Raw genomic sequence first — 24,307 nt, forward strand, 5'->3', positions numbered from 1 at the left:
ACTCACACACACACACACACACACACACACACACACACACACACAGATATATTTTTTAATTTATTTTTTAAATCTTTTTTATAATATTTTTTAATCTTTTTTTTTTTCAAAGCTACTTTTATTCTTGCCAAAATAAAACAAACAAGACTTTCTCCAGAAGAAAAAAATATCAGACACACTGTGACAGTATCAGACAGATATTAATTTGCTCTTTTAAACATCCTATCTAATAACACACAGAGGTCAATGCAAATTAGCGCCCCCTATGCTGTTCGAAGCTGCTATGGTACTGCACTTTTTAGCCATTTCGAACACATGCCATATCCCCTTTTGTACACTAGAGGGGGCAATTTAATCAACATTTCCAGTTGGGGTTATTATCAGGGATATGTAACTGCACAGATATGATTCAATAAAGGACACTTACTGCATGGATGGATGGATGAACAGACTATATATATTTATATAATTATAATTTGTATAATTAATATTTATAATTTATAATTAAATATATATAATTTATATATATATATATATATATATATATATATATATATATAATTTATATATATATATATATATATATATATATATATATATATATATATATACAAAAACACACACAAACACTCACACACACACACACACACACACACACACACACACACACACACACACACACACACACACACAGATATATTTTTTAATTTATTTTTTAAATCTTTTTTATAATATTTTTTAATCTTTTTTTTTTTCAAAGCTACTTTTATTCTTGCCAAAATAAAACAAACAAGACTTTCTCCAGAAGAAAAAAATATCAGACACACTGTGACAGTATCAGACAGATATTAGTTTGCTCTTTTAAACATCATATCTAATAACACACAGAGGTCAATGCAAATTAGCGCCCCCTATGCTGTTCGAAACTGCTATGGTACTGCACTTTTTAGCCATTTCGAACACATGCCATATCCCCTTTTGTACACTAGAGGGGGCAATTTAATCAACATTTCCAGTTGGGGTTATTATCAGGGATATGTAACTGCACAGATATGATTCAATAAAGGACACTTACTGCATGGATGGATGGATGAACAGACTATATATATTTATATAATTATAATTTATATAATTTATATTTATAATTTATAATTAAATATATATATATATATATATATATATATATATATATATATATATATATTTATATATATATATACATATATAAATACACACACACACACACACACACACACACACACACACACGTATATATATATATATATATATATATATATATATATATATATATATATACATATATAAATACACACACACACACACACACACACACACACACACACACACGTATATATATATATATATATATATATATATATATATATATATATATATATATATATATATATATATATATATATATATAACCCCAAGTCGACCACCCCACACACCTGGAGACCGAATGACCCCAAAACCCCCACCCTGACCCTAACCCTACACGTGGCCCTCGTTAGCGCCCCCCCGGTGGTGTTCGTTTCCGCTAAACCCTAGACCCCATTTAGCAAGAACGAACACTGTGACTAACCCCTAACCCAAACCCTAGCCATAAGCCAACACATGGATGGACGGACAGACAGACAGACAGACAGACAGACAGACAGACAGACAGACAGACAGACAGACAGACAGACAGACAGACGGACAAATAACGAATCAAAGGACACCTCATTCATGCAAATTGGACCTACCGTTCAAAAGATACAGCCCTTTTAGTCTGGACCAATCAGATCCAATATGCTAATGAGGGTGAAACATAATGAGGGTGAAACTCGTATTGACACCTATACCTATATGCAGCCTTGACCCTAACCCTCCTCAAACCCCCATCCCAAAACCCCCAACCCCCACCACATGGCCCTTAACCCCTTAACCCCAAGACGATAACCCTAAACACAGAGAGACCGAATGACCCCAAAACCCCCACCCTGACCCTAACCCTACACGTGGCCCTCGTTAGCGCCCCCCGGTGGTGTTCGTTTCCGCTAAACCCCAGACCCCATTTAGCAAGAACGAACACTCTGACTAACCCCTAACCCAAACCCTAGCCATAAGCCAACACATGGATGGACGGACAGACAGACGGACAGACAGACAGACAGACAGACAGACAGACAGACAGACAGACAGACAGACAGACAGACAGACAGACGGACAAATAACGAATCAAAGGACACCTCATTCATGCAAATTGGACCTACCGTTCAAGAGATACAGCCCTTTTAGTCTGGACCAATCAGATCCAATATGCTAATGAGGGTGAAACATAATGAGGGTGAAACTCGTTTTGACACCTATACCTATATGCAGCCTTGACCCTAACCCTCCTCAAACCCCCATCCCAAAACCCCCAACCCCCACCACATGGCCCTTAACCCCTTAACCCCAAGACGATAACCCTAAACACAGAGAGACCGAATGACCCCAAAACCCCCACCCTGACCCTAACCCTACACGTGGCCCTCGTTAGCGCCCCCCGGTGGTGTTCGTTTCCGCTAAACCCCAGACCCCATTTAGCAAGAACGAACACTCTGACTAACCCCTAACCCAAACCCTAGCCATAAGCCAACACATGGATGGACGGACAGACAGACGGACAGACAGACAGACAGACAGACAGACAGACAGACAGACAGACAGACAGACAGACAGACGGACAAATAACGAATCAAAGGACACCTCATTCATGCAAATTGGACCTACCGTTCAAGAGATACAGCCCTTTTAGTCTGGACCAATCAGATCCAATATGCTAATGAGGGTGAAACATAATGAGGGTGAAACTCGTTTTGACACCTATACCTAACCCTAACCCTAACCCTAACCCTAACCCTAACCCTAACCCTAACCCTAACCCTAACCCTAACCCTAACCCTAACCCTAACCCTAACCCTAACCCTAACCCTAACCCCTAGTTCGCTCTACCCCTAGTTCGCTCTACCCCTAGTTCGCTCTACCCCTAGTTCGCTCTACCCCTAGTTCGCTCTACCCCTAGTTCGCTCTACCCCTAGTTCGCTCTACCCCTAGTTCGCTCTACCCCTAGTTCGCTCTACCCCTAGTTCGCTCTACCCCTAGTTCGCTCTACCCCTAGTTCGCTCTACCCCTAGTTCGCTCTACCCCTAGTTCGCTCTACCCCTAGTTCGCTCTACCCCTAGTTCGCTCTACCCCTAGTTCGCTCTACCCCTAGTTCGCTCTACCCCTAGTTCGCTCTACCCCTAGTTCGCTCTACCCCTAGTTCGCTCTACCCCTAGTTCGCTCTACCCCTAGTTCGCTCTACCCCTAGTTCGCTCTACCCCTAGTTCGCTCTACCCCTAGTTCGCTCTACCCCTAGTTCGCTCTACCCCTAGTTCGCTCTACCCCTAGTTCGCTCTACCCCTAGTTCGCTCTACCCCTAGTTCGCTCTACCCCTAGTTCGCTCTACCCCTAGTTCGCTCTACCCCTAGTTCGCTCTACCCCTAGTTCGCTCTACCCCTAGTTCGCTCTACCCCTAGTTCGCTCTACCCCTAGTTCGCTCTACCCCTAGTTCGCTCTACCCCTAGTTCGCTCTACCCCTAGTTCGCTCTACCCCTAGTTCGCTCTACCCCTAGTTCGCTCTACCCCTAGTTCGCTCTACCCCTAGTTCGCTCTACCCCTAGTTCGCTCTACCCCTAGTTCGCTCTACCCCTAGTTCGCTCTACCCCTAGTTCGCTCTACCCCTAGTTCGCTCTACCCCTAGTTCGCTCTACCCCTAGTTCGCTCTACCCCTAGTTCGCTCTACCCCTAGTTCGCTCTACCCCTAGTTCGCTCTACCCCTAGTTCGCTCTACCCCTAGTTCGCTCTACCCCTAGTTCGCTCTACCCCTAGTTCGCTCTACCCCTAGTTCGCTCTACCCCTAGTTCGCTCTACCCCTAGTTCGCTCAATATTTATATATTTTAATATATTAATATATTAATAATTAACTACTAAATCAGTTTATTTGAGGTAAAGTTTAGTAGAGGTAATGTTCTCAACTTAATTGACCAGGTTTTGTTTTAGGATGTGTTAAATTATTTAATGTTCTTTAGTTACAAAACATCTGGTTTTAGGGTTAAGTTTGAGGGAAGGTTGTTATTTATAATTAGGTTTGACTTAAGGGTAGACATTCTTTAGTCAATTTTCCTTCAATGCTTTAAGAAATGATTTGTTGCTCTGAGAAGTTAGTTAGTATTGGTTAAGAAACCCTTGTAGTTAGTATAAGGTGTAAGACAGTGGTATATATTGGTCTTCAAAAAAGTAGATGAAGATGATTCAAAATGCTGGTTAAGACCATCCAAGAAAGAACTGAACATTGAATAATCTTGGTGAAAGATCCATCATTGGTGTGTGGATGGGAATAAAATGATGATTTAAGTGACATAGTATCCAAGTAGATGACGTCAATCCAAGATAATGCTAGTGTTCGAAGAGAGAGAGAGAGAAAGGATGGGTAAACTGTTTAGAGTTTTCAAAGATTGCACTAAGGAAATCCAGGTGACCAAGATGTAGATACAAACGAAACCATGATGCATATAAAAGATCCAATAGATGATCTGACATGAAATATGTCTAACCCTAACCCTAACCCTAACTCAATTAGTTTGATCAGGTGTGTTTAATTAAACACACCTGATCAAACTAATTGAGTCCTTCAGGCTTTTTTGAAACCTACAGGTAAGTGTTGGAGCAGGGTTGGAACTAAACTGGGCATCAGCCCTCCAGGAATCTAGTTGACACCCCTGGTTTAAAGGGTTATATTTTACCATCAAAATGTATAATCAACTTATAGATTGTAAAAATTAAAGTTAAGTGCTATTAAAGTGCCAACTCACTTTTGACAAGGCCCATACAAAATATATTTCTGCTATTGTAATACAAATGCACTATTGTTGCATTATCATAGTTTAATTTTATGTCAAGTTCAGAAATCTTAATTACTTTTTTCCCCCTGCAAACATTTTTAATTGTTACATTTGTCATTTCCCCTAAAAATTAAATTTAGCCAGAGGCGCACAACATATGACATTTAAAAAAAAAAAGGTGCTGTAACATTTACCTATATGCAGCACCACTATATGAGAGCGGCATAGCAGTGTTTATTCACTTGGTTGCTTTTGTTTTTTAACTTGCAAGTTCAGCTTTTAAGTTTAATTGAACAGGGAGCGGTTTACATTGAATTAAAGGCAACTACTGATGTGTTGTGCAAGGTTTCAAAGAGCTGTTGCAGAATGAGTGGAAAATAAAACCATATTAGTGCTGCCTGGTCTAACAATAGTTTTAAAAGGGTTTAAACCATAGAGCAGTCTCTGGAAGAGAAGTGAATAACTCCGTTATTTCATTGACTTATTTTATACATGGTTTATTTTCTAACCAGTCATCTAAAATAATGAAATAGCCTACTATTTTATTAATGGTGAGTTTAATAATTTGATTGACATCCTGAGCATTTAAGACCTTTAATTCACCTGACTGACGCAAGTTTATTGCATGCAGCACTGTATTTGTGGCACAAATCTCGCTTTGATCCAGGAGAGAATTAAACCAATGACTACATGCACTGAGACTTTTTCCTACTGCGCATCGAATAAAGCAAATAAGAAATGTGTATCATCGAAGCCTGGTAGAAAAAGTCAACTTTCAATAATTTTTTTTACTTTGCTCTAAAGCTTTAGAGTGGCACTGCTGTCCAAGGTACTGTTGTATGATTTTTTTAGTCTATATATGCTCTGATAAACTAGTCACATCAATGAATTTAATAAATGTCAGCATTGCTCTCAAAATAATCACTAGGTTTTGACATGTTAATAAATGAATAATAAATTCAGCATTTCAGCAGTAGGCCATTGTGATTTAGTTATACACAAGTTTGACATTTATGGGGCTGTGTAACGCTTTTGTTTTATTTCCTGATCTGTAATATATACTGGGTAGCTATGCAAAAATTTTCTAAAAATGTCAAGCTGATAAATAGATCTTAAAATCCTGATGCATTTTCAGATTTGTTGTTTATTTCACTTGCTGCATTCATTTAATGTTCTAATACTTAACTGCCATTGTTTAACACGGGTGTCAAACTCAGTTCCAAAAGGGCCGCAGCTCTGCACAGTTTAGTTCCAACTGTAATTAAACAACTTATCAAACTAATTGAGTCTTTCAGGCTTGTTTGAAACCTACAGGTAAGTGTGTTGGAGCAGGGTTGGAACTAAACTGTGCAGGGCTTCAGCCCTCCAGGAGTTGAGTTTGACACCCCTGGTTTTAAGGGTTATATTTTACCATCAAAATGTAGCACGTTATAATCAACTTATAGATTGTAAAAATTAAAGTGGAGTGCCATTAGTTAAAGTGCCCGGTCACTTTTGACAAGCCCCATCCAAAATATATTTCTGCTATTGTAATACAAATGCACTATTGGTGCATTATCATAGTTTAATTTTATGTCATATTCAGAGATCTTAAACATTTATTCTCCCTGCAAACATTTTCAATCATTACATTGTCATTTCCCCTCCAAATTAAATTTAGCCAGAGGCGCAGAACATACGACCTCTAAAAAAAGTGCTGTAACATGTACCTATATGCAGCACCACTATATGAGTGCGGCATAGCAGTGTTTATTCAATTGGTTGCTTTTGTTTTTATTAACTTGAAAGTGCGTTTTAGCTATTGAGTTTAAACAAAGGGAGCGGTTTACATTGCATTAAAGGCAACTACTGATGGGTTGTTTAATGTTTCAAAGAGCTGTTACTGCATGAGTGGAAAATAACCGTATTAGTGCTGCCTGGACCAGTTTGGCACAAAATGGAGCAGTTCCATTTAGAGAACGATTCAGCACGAGTGGAAAAGCAGCTAAAGTTATGAAAAAAATTAATCTGGATGTAGAGAATCTCATAGCACAAACACTCCTAAAGACGCATTTATACTGCTGCATCAAGCACACAAGTATGCTTCAGCACAGCCTGTGCATGGTTATAGCCCTTGCTGTGGCAGTCAGATACATGCACACCTCAATGAATAGAGCAAGCTGTGATTGGTCAGCTTTTTAGAGCTGACAATTGTGCCCTAACCTAGTCCTCATCTTCAGTCAGTAATTTGGGGGCTATTTCTGACAGCAACCTGTGTAAGGCCAGATTAAAGCATCCATAAAACTCAACTTCATCTTAATGTCGCAAACTTTGACAAGCTATAAATAACTGATGCAGAAAAGCTTATTCATGCTTTCATGACCTCTCAGTTAGACTACTGTAATGAGTTACTAGGCAGTTGCCCTGCTGGCCTCACTAACAAACTGCAGCTTGGTTTGGGGCTTGTGTAGTTGAGCATGGATGGATTTTCTTCATTGTTTGGACTTTCAGCAGTGAAAATTAAACACCGAAATTAATCTCTGAAAACAGAGCTGATTTAAACTTCTCATACCTGCTGTGAAAAAGTATGCACATCCTCAAAGATCCTTAGCCCAAACAGTTATAATAGAAAGAAGTTTGTATGAATGTTCAAGAAACTGAGGCAGATAAGGGAGATTCCACTGAAGGAGGAATTCATTTATGCAATGAGTGAATAGGTCGTTGAGAGATTTCCAAGGTAACATATGCCCGGAGCACTGAGCTGTCCAAAGAGCTGATTTAATGTGAATAAACCTCAAAGCAGCTGCCTGGCAAACTATATTGAGTTTTAAGATTCTGGACAGATTTTAAACCAGTCATCAGAAATATCTCCCAAAGGTTTGACTATTATTAGACCACTGCAAATGGCATTGAGTACTGTCTGACAAATAAATTTTGGAAATAGGTGTACTGTCTATGCCATTCTGTATAGTTGTGAATGTCTGCAATCACGCTATGTGGAGAGAGAAAAAAAAAATTCACAATAGAACCAAACTGTGATTTTCATTGCTTAAGTGAGAGCCTTAAAGTGAGGGCTTTGTTTTTGAAAGGATTCACTACCAAAAGGAATTCTTGATACTTGAGATGTTCCCATTTAAATTGAGATTTTTGAAGAGGAAACTGGAACTGGTAAAGTTGAAATATTTATAGGTGAAGAGGTTCCAATATTCCCATGAAATTGAGATTGTAAGAATGAAGTGTGGTTACCTTCACTGAGAGGTTCTGGGGTTAAATGTTCTAGGAGTTACAGAAGATCTTATTTCTGAAACCAGCCATGTACACTACAGATGTTCTGGAGAAGGCATGTAGGGTTTTTTTTCCTGAAAAAGTTCTGGGTTAAAAGTTATAGGAGAATAAATATATTTTAAATCTTCCCATAGAAATAATGGATCTTAAAGAAAGGAAAAATCTGGTCATTCTGAAAAGGTTATAAATCTCATAAAAATTAGATTTGGTGTTTTAAAGTGTCCCTATGGAAGTACTAGTCTTACTCCTTAACCTTAATCCTAGTAAATTCTGGGGTTACAAATCCTAAGTAGATCTCATGTTTGAATTGATGACTTTTTGAAAAGTTCTTGAATGACTGGTGTAGGTGGTGTTGATGCACAATGTGCTGTTGTGTGGAGGTGCTAATCACCAGTAGAAGACTGGGCTTCATTTAAGGCCTGTTCGCCCCCGGCCACCTTCCCTGCGTGCTGTCCAAGTGGACCCAGGGGGGCTGAATACTTACCACTCCCCCAAGTGACCTTTTGTTAACACCGCAAGGTTGCCCAGGTCACCCGAGAAGAGTCTGAAGATGTTTCTCTATGGGGTCTACTCTGGCTAATCCAGAGATCAGGCTCCCCAGGACCCCAGATATCTCCAGGGAACAGGAGAGCCCTTGCCCAAATCAGCTGAATCTAACAGGTAGATTCAGGAGTAAAAGTTGACTATGAACTGGTCATTGCCTTCTCACTCCCTGCTGATTTTCTCCAGAATACTTCCAGTCAACATCCAAGAAGTTTCACTTATCCAATATGACCAGAGGACTTGCCCAAATGTGACTAGAAGTATTCAAAGAGATAAATCTGACCTCCCACTATTTGCTAGATATGAAAAATTTTGAGAGGTCAGGACGAGGTTCAGTCTGGCGGATATATCTCTGTAGATATATCATTCTTCTACCAAACGTCTCCCCTAAGGCAATGCAAGAACTAAGCAGACATTATCCTTATCAGGGATAACCGTTAGGAGCATTACCCTGAAGAACTGGACACCCCGGTCCATTGACCAGGTTTTGAGACACAGCATTTCGGCAATGGTGATGACCAATTGTTTGTTTGTGTTTTTCTTTGTTCTTGTTTGTATATTTTTATTCAGAATTTGATTACCTGATGTCTAGGTTGTTTGCCCATACTTTGATTATCATATTTAAGCTTATGAAGCCCTTTAAAATCGTGTTTTATTAGAGAATAGACCATATGCAAATGACTCATTAGTATTCGTGTTTCTAGACCAATCCTGTGTGTCCTCAGCTGAGTGTGCTTTCGGTCAGGTTTAATCCTTTATATCTCGGCCGTTTTTTAATGTTTTGGTTTAATTTTTTCTGCATTTTAGTCAGTTTATTGTGTAGAATAAGTGTTGAGCAAATAAACTGTCATTACTGATCAAAAGTATTTCTGTGGGGTTACCGTTTATGAGGAGTACAGCTGATTTAGTGTGGTAATTTACAATTTACATAGACAGATAAATGTCTTCATGCAGGCAAACTGATTCATGTAATTTAATGGAGATGATAATAATAAAACACAAACACATCTCAATTGTGTATTTAGATTACCTTGATTCAACAATGTATAAACAGTGTACATAATAAAAGTAGAGAAACAGAAAATACAGAAGCAGTCTAGCAGCAAAAACTGAAGATCAGTCTGGCAAGGTGTAAACACAATGGCTGCGAGTAAAGAAAATAGAGAGGGCAATGAAGCCAATTAAAATGGTGTTAGTTCTGTGAGAGAGTTTGCTCAGGAATTGAATACATTTTACTTAAGGTCTGATGAGGGTGATTTTAAGTCAGAAAATGACATTTTAAAACACCTGTCATGTAGTAAATCCATAAACATTAGTAGGACTCAGGTCAAAGACCTCTTTCAGAGAATTAATACTAAAAAAAGCCCAGGCCCAGATAATATTGGTGGTAGAGTGGTACATACATGTGCTGAACAACTTTCTGAAATATTTCATTGCATTTCTTCAGTCTCTTACGTTGCAAAGAGTTCCTGAAATCTGGAAGAAATCTGTTCCTATAGCCAAAATTATGTTTCTGTGGGAGTTAAATTATTTTAGACCTGTTGCCCTTACTTCATTAGTTATGAAGTGTTTCGAGAGAATTATTAAAGGTGAGATTTAATAAAGAAACTGTCATTACTGATGAAAAATATTTCTGTGGGGTTACCGTTTATGAGGAGTACAGCTGGTTTAGTGTCTTCCTTTAAAATCAGCAGTTTGACAACTCACATCATGCAAACTGAGTTAAGAATTTTGCAAAACGAATCAATGATGTTAAAGTCATGCCAATGACGAAATTGATTCACACATTCTATATTCATGTTGGTGACAGAATGATAAGTTATTATGTCATGTAGGATAGACTAATAATAACATCCTTACATTATTAACATCATAAGGAAGCAATTAGGCCACTGCATGATACATCTACACACAGCAGATAATCAGCTCCACATTCAACGAACCTGAAGGGATTTTACTCCTGCCATTCATAGAGCTTGAACATGCAGAAATACTGTACATAAGGGTACATTAATAATAATCATGAATAAATTAACTACATCCAATATAACACAGACATCATATATAGTGAAGATCAGAAGCTCCTCGTGAACATCAGCAGAGTCAGAACACAGGGAACAGCACCGCTCCAAGAACAGAAGAACACTACAGAAGATCACTTGAGAATGCAGCGATCGGGCCATCATGCTGCTGCTGCTGCTGCTGCTGTGTGTGTGTGTGTGTGTGTGTGTGTTACAGACAGAGATAGTAAAGCAAAACATCAGAGGCAGAACAGGGGAAGGTCTGAGCACGTCTGATTGGCTTCATCCATTTAGACTGTTTTCCTTTATTAGTGGGTGTGTCTTGAGGGCGGAGTCTGTCATTTGGGCGGGGTCTGCCATATGGGTGGGGTGCTTGTCCACAGGGTTATTTCTGAGTGCAGAGAATGAAATGTATCCTGGCCAATCATCACTGAACAGCTCGCTAGCTCCACCCCTTGAGCCGTTGCCGGGCTCCAGATCACCTGCGTGCACACGCACGCGCACACACACACACACACACACACACACACACACACACACACACACACACACACACACACACACACACACACACACACACACACACACACACACACACACACACACACACACACACACACACACACAGGTGATGGTTGTGCTCAGAACTAATAACAGCAGGTGTGTGAAACTCCTTAAACCAGTGGTCACCAAACTTATTCCTGGAGGGCCGGTGTCCTGCAGATTCTAGCTCTAACCCTAATCAAACACGACTGAACAGCTAATCAAGGTCTTACTAGGTATACTGAAACACCCAGGCAGGTGTGTTGAGGCAAGCTGGAGCTAAACCCTGCAGGGACACCGGCCCTCCAGGATCGAGATTGGTGACCCCTGCCTTAAACACACAGAGCTCACCGTCTGTGAAGTGTGAGTCTCGTCTGCACTGTGTGAGTCGGAGTGTGTGTACGGCTGTGGACAGCTCCATCATAAGCTGCTGTGTGCAAATGTCTGGCCAAGAGACGTCCAGCTCCGGGTTACTGTGCTGCTACAGCAGACTGTCAGCAGTGACCGCCGGCAGGTACCTGCACACACACACACACACACACACACACACACACACACACCTGCAGAGTCCATCTCAAGCACAATCACACTCCTGATCAGCTAATCAACACAACCACACACACATAATCACACACTCACCAGTGAAGAAGCGGCGCAGGACTGTGAGCAGCTGTGTGATGATGTAAATGTTCTGTGTGTCGTGACGGCTGTACGTGTGTGTGTGTGTGTGTGTGTGTGTGTGTGTGTGTGTGTGTGTGTGTGTGTGTGTGTGTGTGTGTGTGTCTGTGTGTGTGAACATCTGATTGGTGGACTTCTCTGTGGTGCCGATCAGCTTCCAGAAGAACTCTGATGACAGAAACACGAAGCAGAGAGTGACGAGTCAGAGCAGAGCTGAGGGGAATCAGGAGCACACAGCACACTTTCACCACTGTCTGCAGGAGTGCTGTTAGCTTAGCTTAGCATAAATCACTGAATCGGATTAGACCGTTAGCATCTTCCTCAAAACTAAGTCATTAGTGATGATTCTCCTGCTTAAGCTGGACTATTCTGCATTGACAATGCAGTAAGATCAGCAGAAGCTCCTGAAAACAGTCCCTAGAATGAGAAAAAGGTGTCCGTGCTGTGTAATATCACTGCGCCGCTGCAGTCGCACTACCACCGCAGAGTTTCTGGATTATTACGCCTGAATGAGGGAACAGCTCAGCTATACCAGACTAACAGCAGCTCCTCATCTTCTGTCTGTCTGTCTTAGTACACGATACGACAGAAGAGCCACGCTTCACAGAGGAAAACTCCCCTAACGCTTTGGTCCTTTGAGTGCGATGCTAATGGTCTAATCCGATTCAATGATTTATGCTAAGCTACGCTAAAACTGCTCCTGCAGATGCTGAGACCTGCTGAGGGATTCAGACATGCTGAAATCAGCCCATTTACAAAAAGCCGGAGTGTGTCTGTAAAGCTGATCTGTGTGTGCGCGTCTCACCGTCATACCTGCAGTGTGTGTCTGAAGTTAAAGAACAGGAAGTGGCTGGAGTCCTGAACTGCAGACAGGAAGTGTTGTTGGCTGTGCTGCACGTGTGTGTCCTCCATGTGGCTGGAGGAGCAGGTGTAGTCCAGCAGACAGAAGCGCAGGTGTTCTCCTGAAAAACACCACACACACACACACACACACACACACACACACACACAGTGCTGGAGCTCTGTCTACACTATATAGAGCACTGTAGAAGTGAAGCTGATTTGACTTGATCATCACAGAGCGAGCGCCCCCTGTTGGTCTGGAGTGTACAGAGAGAAGCTCTGCTGCACATTTATTTTAATAACTAATATAATGATATTAACAATGATTTTCATTTGTACGTGTTTGAAACGGCTCTCCATATTTTAAAATAATGTTAAATATCCAGAATCATAACATTAAAGGTAGATGTGATGTGATTTAAGATATTGACATTTGTTTTAAGATAGATCAAATTCTGTTTCTGTTTCTTTTCATTTACAGAGCTCAGCATAGAGGATTTTCATCTCTTTTCTCAGTAAAGAGCCATCTGACCAATCAGAGGGAAGTAGAGTCATCTGACCAATCAGAGCAGAGTAGAAAGAATATTTTAAAGCTGCTAGTAATGGTTGTGGCTGTAGATCACACTGAACTGGGGCCTGTACTGTTGAGGTTAATCTGGCAGGTGGGAAAATTTAAAAATGGAATAAATAAAAACAGAAAAACATTTCATCCAAACATATTAACAAAATTATATTCTGACACGGCATTCAGAGCAAAAACTCAATCCAACACTTTATTATCAGCTTATTTTTCAACATGTCCGACAATGAAAAACACGACTATAAGTCAATCATTCAGCGAAATCTGCAGAGAAAGAAAGTGCCTCAGTAAAGCTGCTTCTGTCAATGAGGAGCATCTGTCAGCATTTGATCAATTAAAGCTTGGTGAAACACATTATCATGGCATCACAGATGCAGAGACTGAAGCAGGTCACTGCTGTGTAACAGGTTTCTCCTCAGCTTCAGCGTCGCACAGCAGACATCTGCACTTCCCATCAGAAACACACACATTAACACTGAGAACACACACTTCATCTACACCTTTCAGTCAAACCTCAAACTATTCACACCCATGGCAAATTCTGACCTAAAGTTTTTGTTCAAATGTAAATAAAAGCTGAGAAGTATTTTTGTTCCAGAATGACGCCTCTTGCACATCCTCTAACTCTTTTGTAGGAGAAGCCTGGGTCAGTAAAAGTAACTTTAAGTCAAAATCTGCCAGGGGTATGTATAATTTCAGTCTATATATCCTGATTATTTGTCACTCTGACTGATGAATTCAAGCTGAGTTTTACTGCAGAACAAAATGAATAAATAAGAGAAATAATCAGCAGAAATCAGATGAATTACTGGACATTACAAACACAAGGACAGACATTTGGCAATAAGAAAAAACATCAAATAAATTAAAGCAAGAGGTATTTTAAAGTGCACATCAGCATCCTGTCAATAATTAAATAAAATCTCCCTTTTGGTCAAATCACTGCAAAAATAAATGTACAGCAACTCTAATAGATGATAAAGATAGAGAACTGATCAAAGAAAGCAGAGCCCTTTCCAGCACACCGCAACACATGCTGCTCTAACTTTCAGTGTCTAGTCCAAACACTCATCAAAACATCTACAAACTCGAAAATCAAGAAGCATTTCCTAATCCAGTATGAAATATAGTCTTGCTTTAAGAAATGAGTCAAAATGAAGAGAGATTCTCCTTAAAACAAACAGAATAATCTGACGATGGAGGAAGTGAAATCATCTTGTATCAGGAATAACTTTAAGAGTATTCTGCTTCCCTCACGGTCAGATTATTCGGCTTGTTTTAATGAAAATCTCTCTGCATTTTGACCACTATATTTAGCGCTAGTGTGGAAAATGCTTCTGGATTTTTAGATATTTGGGCAATAAACAATACTAAACTGTAAGTGAGAGACTGCAGCATCTGTACTGAGAGATGATTCAGTGATATTGTACATCATATTGGATGTGTTGAGCTTGTACAGTGACAGGAATTAAAGAAACGGAGCTGCCTTCAGAGAAATGAGCGAGCGTCTACCGGCTGAGTTTTCACCGGAGCAGTTTCCTGTTCTGAGGATTAGACCAGGCGAGTCCTGACGGCTGGTGCACGGTGGAGTTTGAGCCGCAGTCGATGTAGCGGTACGTTTCCACAGTATTCTGTCCCGCTCGCACCATGTAGGAGGTTTTCACTGAGGTCCTGGGGGAATATAAGGTCCCGTCAAATTAAAATACATTTAGACGGATGTTTCAGCATGTTAGTTAAGGATATCTGTAATCTAGAGTCTCCAAGACAGACAAAATTCAGCTTTAGAAGATATAACATCTGATATAAACATCTAAAGTCAGTTCGTCTCTTCCACCTAAATAGATTAAACATGTGTTCACATCACCTCAGACTTCAGCTTCTCATCTAATCCTGCTTAACAGCAGACAGCGCTCTGAGGTGCTCGCGCTCTAGACTAGTGTTTAACAGCAGAGGACGCTCTAGACTAGTGTTTAACAGCAGAGGGCGCTCTAGACTAGTGTTTAACAGCAGAGGACGCTCTAGACTAGTGTTTAACAGCAGAGGGCGCTCTAGACTAGTGTTTAACAGCAGACGGCGCTCTAGACTAGTGTTTAACAGCAGACGGCGCTCTAGGCTAGTGTTTAACAGCAGAGGGCGCTCTAGGCTAGTGTTTAACAGCAGACGGCGCTCTAGGCTAGTGTTTACAGCAGAGGACGCTCTAGGCTAGTGTTTACAGCAGAGGACGCTCTAGGCTAGTGTTTAACAGCAGACGGTGCTCTAGGCTAGTGTTTAACAGCAGAGGGCGCTCTAGGCTAGTGTTTACAGCAGAGGGCGCTCTAGGCTAGTGTTTAACAGCAGAGGGCGTTCTAGGCTAGTGTTTAACAGCAGAGGGCGCTCTAGGCTAGTGTTTAACAACAGAGGGCGCTCTAGGCTAGTGTTTAACAGCAGAGGACGCTCTAGGCTAGTGTTTAACAGCAGAGGGCGCTCTAGGCTAGTGTTTAACAGCAGAGGGCGCTCTAGACTAGTCTTTAACAGCAGACGGCGCTCTAGACTAGTCTTTAACAGCAGACGGCGCTCTAGGCTAGTGTTTAACAGCAGAGGGCGCTCTAGACTAGTGTTTAACAGCAGAGGGCGCTCTAGGCTAGTGTTTAACAGCAGAGGGCGCTCTAGACTAGTGTTTAACAGCAGAGGGCGCTCTAGACTAGTGTTTAACAGCAGACGGCGCTCTAGGCTAGTGTTTAACAGCAGAGGGCGCTCTAGGCTAGTGTTTAACAGCAGAGGATGCTCTAGGCTAGTGTTTAACAGCAGACGGCGCTCTAGGCTAGAGTTTAACAGCAGATGGCGCTCTAGGCTAGTGTTTAACAGCAGAGGGTGCTCTAGGCTAGTGTTTAACAGCAGAGGGTGCTCTAGGCTAGTGTTTAACAGCAGACGGCGCTCTAGGCTAGAGTTTAACAGCAGATGGCGCTCTAGGCTAGTGTTTAACAGCAGAGGGTGCTCTAGGCTAGTGTTTAACAGCAGAGGGTGCTCTAGGCTAGTGTTTAACAGCAGAGGGCGCTCTAGGCTAATGTTTAACAGCAGATGGCGCTCTAGGCTAGTGTTTAACAGCAGATGGCGCTCTAGGCTAGTGTTTAACAGCAGAGGGTGCTCTAGAAGTGTTTCGGGATCTTGATTCATCGTCTCCAACTTTCAACAGCTGAAGACAGTAAGTGTGAATGTGGCAATGAGACACTTACTGCATGAACACCACGATGTTGTGGACCTTGATGGTGGCCATTGTGCAAAAAGCACTAAAACAGAGTGGGACAATATGAAGTCAGAGAAGAGCAGATATAGACTAATGAAGATGAGTTACTGATCTGACACTCACTAAACATAAGAGAGGCTTCCTCCGATCTCCATCTTGACAGTGAAGTTGACCTGCATTTAAACACATTCAGATGCAGCAGTTAACATCATCCACAATTCATTACTTTACACTCAGTGACTGAATTCAGTCCCATTCGAGATACACTTAGACTATTACAGCATTAGCAAACACATTCCATAGTAAACTTCAATCCATTACACAATACTGAGTATATGATAGTAAATGATTGATCAAAAACATGAAGAGATATGCACACTAAACACAGCCAGTGTATATCAGAGACACTGAGAGTTTCTCCATTCTTCTTCTTCTATCCTGGACACAAGGAAAGGATGCGAGAGATTGAATAAAGTGAAATGATGAATCCTCGCTTCCTTTAGCAACACTTCCTCTCCTCATCATTTAATGAAGACTGTACAGCACTGATTCTGCTGAAAAGTATGTCGCATCAAAATGAAAGGAGCCGTGAAAACAACCCAGATTTAGATGAACTGTACCTGTCTCTGGCTGAGGGGCTGAATGTGGATGACGTTATCCAGCTGCTGAGAGCCAATGACGCTCTTCATGTAGAGCACCTGACAGCTCACACTGTCCACCCACACCGTGAAGAAATTAGAGTTGGTGAAGTTCAGCGAGCTCTGTTTAACACAACAACAACTCAATCATCAACCCTTGTGTGCTGCTGGGTCATTTTTATCCTCTCTGGGCTGATTTAGAGTCTTCATCTTTCTCTGTGTTTCAGCAAATGTGATGATTTCTGCTGATCCATCTGATTTTGATGCATATTTTGGAGAAATGCTTTGAAATTGTTCCTAAACTGATCAACACAATGTGTTCAGATTGACTCCTCTTTGGTGATGTTGGTGTCTGTTTTTGCCCCATTGACCTCCATTATAATCACATTTATTGATTGTAAAGCCATGACAGCAGATACTCATGCATTAGCAAACACAGTGAGTGTATTTCTGCACACACACTACTGTATAATCTGCTGTTTTACTCCACTAAACTCCACCTAAATGATAATAAACTCTTCAGCACAGGCCAATCTAAAGGGTTAATGCTGCACACTGATGATCAACAGTATTAATGACACATTATCCCACTTAATAACAACAGAGAAAACCAGCAACACTCCAGAATGCAGGAGTATCTGCTGTCGTGGCTTTGCAGTCAATAAATGTGATTATAATGGAAGACAATAGGGCAAAAACAGCCCCAACATCACCAAAGGGGAGTCAATCTGAACAGTAGACAAGGGTTAATTAACACTGCACACACATTAACACACGCATTAACACACACATTAACACACGCATTAACGCACACATTAAAGCACACTTTTGAAATCCAAATGCAAAGGATGGTTAGGGTGCATCATTAGGGCAACAGGAGCCTTGAACCCTTGCCATAAAGGCATTATAATTCCCTCATGTTCATCTTCAGTGTTTGTACTATCAGTAGAGACTTTCACATCACACTGAACACTGGACTGAAGCAGTTTCACTACTAGAGCTTCATCTGTGCTGAGCTGCTGTAAAGCGCTATAGAAATAAAGATGAACTGAAATGAATTGAATAAACTCTACAGTGATGATGAGTAGTTGTACGGTAATATTGTTATAGTTATGAATGAATATTGTTATAGTTATGAATGAATAGTGTTTATCTTGCTGCTAGACTGATCGTTTACACCACAACTTTATATCAAAGTCCCTGTAATGTGTCATTTGACTAAAAGCTGGTAAACGAGCATCTCTCATATTCATAAAACTGTGTTTTCTCAATTGACATGAGTAGCGGATGAACCCGGGAACAGTACTGCACAGGCGGATAACACTAATGAGGACATCACCGTCATGTTGATGAGCACTTTGCTGTTGTTTCGGTCAAAGTGCACAGTCACGGAGCGGATGCCATCGTCCACCACCAGCACAGCACGTGGAAACAGGAAGAAAGCCACCAGAAAAGACGCCAGCAGACACAGAATTACTGACAGCACCACATACAGCTTCCTGCAGAGAGAGGAAGTGGACAATCACGAGTCTGAGCCAGTGTGTTAGTGTGCTTACAGGGAGTGAAGACCCTGTCCTCATCTACTCACTCTTACCCATTTCTAAACAGTCTGAGTTTCTTTCTTCTGTCAAATCACAAAATGAGATAATCTGAAGAATGTTGGAAACCTGTAACCATTGACTGCCACTGTACTTGTGTTTCTTACTGTGGAGGTCAGCGGTTACAGCTCACCAGCTCATATTCATTCAGCAGAAATGACTATTGAGCAGGGTTTAACCCCAGTAGTGTGTGTGTGTGTGTGTGTGTGTGTGTGTGTGTGTGTGTTTCACTCACGTTCTCCGAGGCTGTAACCTTTGATCGCTGTAGGGGATCAGAGCAACCAACTCATTCAGCTGCCCTGAAAAACAATCAGCCGGTCAGATAACACTGAGAAACATCCTCCACCTCCTGACCTCGACCCATACCACTGATTACCTGCTGATTTTACACAACACAGAACACAACAAACCCCTCTCCTGAATTCTCATTACAGCTGCACAATATCTGAAACAGATAAAGCACATTGCCATGTTTGTTGTGTCTGTGATGTATAATGTGATAGAAATATAACTCCACAAGTGACATTAATCCTCCATGAACAAACCTGAATAAAGATACAGAATTAACAGTGTGCTGTGAGTGTCTGTGGATTTAACAGTATTTAGGAACTGAAATGCAGTGATCATGTGTGAATTAACACTGTGCAGTCTACACTGCATAAACAATTCAATAGAAATAATCTTTGCTAAAGCTTAAAACTTTTCAACTACATGATTTAAATCAGCTTGATATCGCACAGTAACGGGCCTTAAAGACACATCCAGATGTAAAAACCTTTCCCTCTATTGGGGTTAAAGTGTGTGATGATCCCACAAAGCACATGTTCTGATATCATAAGCCCAGCTGCACACTGCAGATCCGGCGATATCCATGCTGAAGCAATACATTGTGCAGCCCTAATTTACAGACATTTAGGGAGTGTGTGAGCAGTGTGTGAGCATCTCCAGCAGCCTCTGATGCTGAACAGGATTTAACTGTGTTGGTTATAATCACACTTGATGGAAATCATTAGGATCACAGTCTACGAGGGTCAGCTTCAGAGAGATATATAACATTATTACATGTAATCTGGACTGATTTTGAAGAGTTCCTCCTTCATAAGGTGAGTGTGAAGCTGTGTATTTTCGGCGTGCTCACCTGCTGGGATGCGTCCGGAGCCCTGGCAGGTAGGGCAGGTGATGCTGTCGCGGCCGGTGAACTCTACATAGGGGAACTGAGCGATGTCCTCCTGTCGGTCCAGCCCATCCAGAGACTCGTCTCCACCCGTCAGACAGCCTTTATGAGCGCTGCGTCTGCGGCCCGGGACAACCAAGAGCCAGCGGTCTGTCCGGCACAGAGACGCCCCCATCACAAACACACTCACAGCCCAGCAATCTGAGAGACACAATGAGGAGGAGGATGAGGAGGATGAGGATGTACTTTTATTTAGGAACACTTGATTTAGGTTTTTCCAGAATCACTCCTGAGCAATGCAGACGACTGGTCTCTCCACACAGGCGTCTAGAGGCTGGAATCACTTATACAAAGGATTAAATAAAGTGTGTTCAGTGCTCATTCCCTGTGTCGTGTCACTTTATTTATTATGACTCCGCTTGTATACTGAAATGTTCTGATGTCTTTGTATGAACTCAATATTTGGCTTGATATCTGCATCTGGTGGAAATTCTGTGTCAATAGCCCACACACAAATCCCCTTACTGATGAAAATGCGGATGGTCAAACACTTATTTTCCCTGCTGTTTATCATGTAATCTTGAGTATGGAGTAATCAGGTTATATTTAAAGTTATATTTGAGGTGAAGTTATATCTCTGTATGTTTATTGGTGCATGTTTTATTGACTTTTAGAAACACATTTAGGGAACTAGATTAGTTTACTTTTGTGCATGTTGCATTGATATATAAATATATATAATTGAACTCTATCTCAGTAATAAGACACAGGACATTAATAACACCTTAAAGTTTGTCACAGGATATAAAACAGAAGTCATTTAATGTTTCCAAATACTTGGTTACACCTAAACACACAACTTTTCTTTTGAACACAAATCACATGCTTGAGGTAAAGTTGGTTTTCCATTTGCACATTCAGACTTTAATAAAAAGCTTCAATATAATAGTAAAGCATAATGTAAACAGTCTAACACAGATTGATTATAATGACACAGCCGCTACACAACACCAACACACAGAGGTAAAGCTGGTGTTATATTGGGATATTCAGACATTCTCCTCAATAATATCATGTCAGAAAAGTATTCTCTGCAAAACCTAAATAGGTAAATCATATTAGCAGTAAATGACTATCAAAGTACACCATTGTTCACAGTCAGCTAGATAGTGTTAATGTTGTTTACAAGTCATACTAGCATGCTAATTTCCATCCAATATTCAGAGTAACATGATAAACAATATAGAGAGTGCTAAATGAACCAATGTGCGCATATAAACCCAACTTTACCTCCATCACCAGCACTGATTAACTGACTGTCAACAGTGCTGTACAGTGATCATCATTAGCTGATCATGTGATTAGCAAAAATTCCTTTTCTGAAATTATTATTATTATGTTAAGTCTGAATGTGCGAATATAAAGCCAACTTTACCTCTAGATATTAACGTTAGTCTGTTTAGTCTGGCATATGCTACCGTCACTGTACTTCCTGCCGAGCTCACCTGGATTTGCATCAGGATTTAGTGTATCTGTGGTACAGTTCAGAAAGTATATCTTACCTCAAACTGCAGACACGCAGAAACCTCAGATTCACTTCAGCTTAAACTCCTGTCAGTCAGTCCGCTCGGTTTCATTGGTCTGTGTGTGTGTGTGTCTCTCTCTCTCTCTCTGTTCTGGGCTCTTATGGCGCCTATGGACACTCGACTGCCACCTGTCACTCCGGAGATGAACAGCACAAACACTGCAGCAGCGCAACGGGACTGTTTATTTACAGTGAGTCTTTTGTTTCTAGATTTAGCAACTTGTCATGCTAGCCTAGCAACATTATGTCAAACTAGCAGCTTTGACATTCATTTCTAGAGAGTGAGAGAGAGAGAGAGAGAGAGTTAAAGTGCTGCAATTTAGTAAAACACGTGCAATTAAAACACACAAGCAAATAAGGAAAAGCTCCTCATCGGTTTGACACGTGTTGCAGATCCTCACAACGCAAACACGTTAGGAAAACTTCTGCATTTGATAACAACACATGCAAATAGCACACTGAACACAGGGGAAATGTTTCTAGGGGACCCTAAAACGAGACGGACCCGGCTATTTAGAGTAGAGTTGGTTTATATGCGCACATTGGTTCATTTAGCTGTCTCTATATTGTTTATGTTACTCTGAATATTGGATGGAAATTAGCATGCCAGTATGACTTGTAACATTAGCACTATCTAATTGACTGTGAATGCTGGACTTTGATAGTCATTTCTGCTAATGTGAATTCCCTATTTAGAATTCGCAGAGTACTTTTCTGACATGATATTATTAAGAAGAATGTCTGAATATTCGAATATAAAACCAACTTTACTTCGATCTATTTAGATTATGGTTATTTATTCTCATAATATACAAAATGCATGGGAATGGTTTATTCAGGATGTTAATATAAATCACAATAAAAACACCTCACCCTTGAGAGATCACCTCTGCTGCGTCACCAAATATTAAAAATAGTCACGTTTACCGGAAGCTCATCGGTGGCGGTAAAACACTTGCTGAGCAGATTAAAGGGTCAGTTCACCTAGAAATGAAGATCATGTCGTAATTTACTCTCTCTTGACTTGATTCTAACTTGTTTGTGAAGATATTTTGAAGAGTGCTGGAAACTCATCACCATTGATGTCCACAGTTTTGGTTTTTGCAGCTATGGAAGTGGATGGTCACTGGTTTTCAGCATTCTTCAAAATATCTTCTTTAGTGTTCAACAGAAGAAAGAAAGCGATGAAGGTTTACACTTGAGTGTGAGTGAATTTGTCAAACTCTGTCACACGATGTCTTTAACATCAAGAAATGACCTATTTTTCATACAGTTTTAGCATTGCTGTAATGACAATATTCAGATTATTAAATCTGTTCACATTCCCACAGAGCTAGTCATTTCACCACTTTATTACAACATTATGTGCTTTTTAGGCACTTTGCCACAGAAAGCACAGTTCTTACTTTTTGACTATTAATTAATTAATTACTGGATTTTTGTTTTTACTGGATATGTTTTGTGAAATTTAGACATTTTAATGAGATATTTAGTGAATATATTTTAATTATGTGTAATTACTATATAAATTGAGGATATAGTTCAGCTTGGGTAGATGGTTTTATGACACATCGACGACACACTTAAGAATGTTTTTGGGTGAGGTGCCTAGAGATTTATTGCTCAAATGATTCATAAATAAATGTAGTCATTTTATACATGACAAACTGCAAGAGAAGGCAAACATATTTTCTCATGTCTCTCACTTTAATATCAAGCATTATGAAAAGATGCAGTAAATAAACAATATGAAGTTAGCTTAAAGTCAAATGTTAAGTAGCGTTCAGCTAAAGATTACCTGTAGACAATCCACTCAAGTGTGCATCCCTAAAGTTACCCTACATATTTATCAATTTAATGAATTACATGTTCATCTGAATAGTTTAGTGTTCAGGCAGATGCTTCTTCATGTTGAAATGGTGTTTTCCACAGCTCAGTGTGGTCAGATCTGCTGGAGGTGTTTGATGATGGTGTTTCAGTAGCTTTGATCAGACATTTATCTTCTGTTTCTCCTCAAAAATTTCTTTCCAAAGGAGTCTTGTCATCTTCTGTGAAGAATCTCACTGAAATAAGCAAAACAAACCACACCCCACCACTGCTAAATATATTACTGAATGCATATTCATTTTAAGACATTTTAGACTTTTGTGACCATACAGATGTGTACAGGCAGACACACTGATTTACTGATCTATTTACTCATTTCAATCTTCTCAGAGATTCAAATTAAATAATTGCTGAATTCTTCAGGTGCTGTCATGACCGTGTGAACAGGACAGAGCAATTCACTCTGCTTAACAGCTTCATTCAATATCATTTCAGCATCAATACGCAACGTCAGCGTTCGCACAAGGATACGCAATGCTGAGTCTGGTGTATAATTGATCATTGTGCAAGAGTTTTGAGGCTTTTGTTTCATTTGTCAATAATAATAATAATTAATTGTGTTGAACTGTTTATAAAATGAAGACTATGCTGTATTATTTTACATTTAATTATTCAATTACTGTATACCTGAATACAGTTCCACTCCTCAGATGACAACAAGACGGTGTTTATTTAAGTGAAGTTTATGTATAAACAAATTTCGAGAGGATCACGTGCTTATGATTGCTAGCAGCTGACCCGCATTATCCAATTCACTACTATCCAATCAGATGACTCCTAAACTACTATAAATAC

The 24,307-nt window shown here is 40.4% G+C and overlaps 2 protein-coding genes across 8 annotated transcripts in view; both read right to left on the minus strand.

Annotated features, from left to right (window-relative positions):
* Window positions 1–9,701: 9,701 nt before the first annotated feature.
* tmem106c (transmembrane protein 106C) lies at window positions 9,702–22,567 on the minus strand. Of its 7 annotated transcripts, none has more exons than XR_015522969.1 (12): window positions 22,499–22,567; window positions 20,005–20,241; window positions 19,102–19,165; window positions 18,608–18,767; window positions 17,251–17,391; window positions 16,754–16,803; window positions 16,620–16,673; window positions 14,920–15,078; window positions 12,798–12,946; window positions 11,946–12,152; window positions 11,658–11,824; window positions 9,702–11,245 (listed from the first exon to the last, which is right to left on the minus strand). XR_015522969.1 is itself a non-coding variant. In XM_087306198.1 (9 exons), the coding sequence occupies exons 2-8, from the start codon at window positions 20,213–20,215 to the stop codon at window positions 14,931–14,933; spliced, it is 828 nt and encodes a 275-aa protein (XP_087162324.1). In that variant the 5' UTR covers window positions 20,216–20,241; window positions 22,499–22,567; the 3' UTR covers window positions 13,574–13,849; window positions 14,920–14,930.
* A 744-nt stretch (window positions 22,568–23,311) lies between these two features.
* LOC141380605 (PTB domain-containing engulfment adapter protein 1) overlaps window positions 23,312–24,307 on the minus strand; it is a 6,131-nt gene continuing 5,135 nt past the window's right edge. The window contains exon 9 of the mRNA XM_087306380.1: window positions 23,312–23,688. Coding sequence (XP_087162506.1) covers window positions 23,639–23,688 — 50 coding nt within the window. The 3' untranslated portion in view covers window positions 23,312–23,638. The remainder of the gene's footprint in view (window positions 23,689–24,307) is intronic.

Source organism: Danio rerio, chromosome 23, assembly GCF_052040795.2.
Source record: "Danio rerio strain M-AB ecotype USA chromosome 23, GRCz13ab, whole genome shotgun sequence".
Taxonomy (NCBI): Eukaryota; Metazoa; Chordata; class Actinopteri; order Cypriniformes; family Danionidae; genus Danio; species Danio rerio.

Excerpts from the sequence above, each read along its gene's own strand:
- tmem106c (XM_087306198.1), bottom strand. The coding sequence starts at position 20,215 with ATGGGGGCGTCTCTGTGCCGGACAGACCGCTGGCTCTTGGTTGTCCCG. Across the intron at positions 17,392-18,607 it reads AAGTGCTCATCAACATGACG|AGCTCGCTGAACTTCACCAA; the intron begins GTGATGTCCTCA and ends TGTGTTAAACAG. Across the intron at positions 15,079-16,619 it reads AACATCGTGGTGTTCATGCA|GACCTCAGTGAAAACCTCCT; the intron begins GTAAGTGTCTCA and ends ATATTCCCCCAG.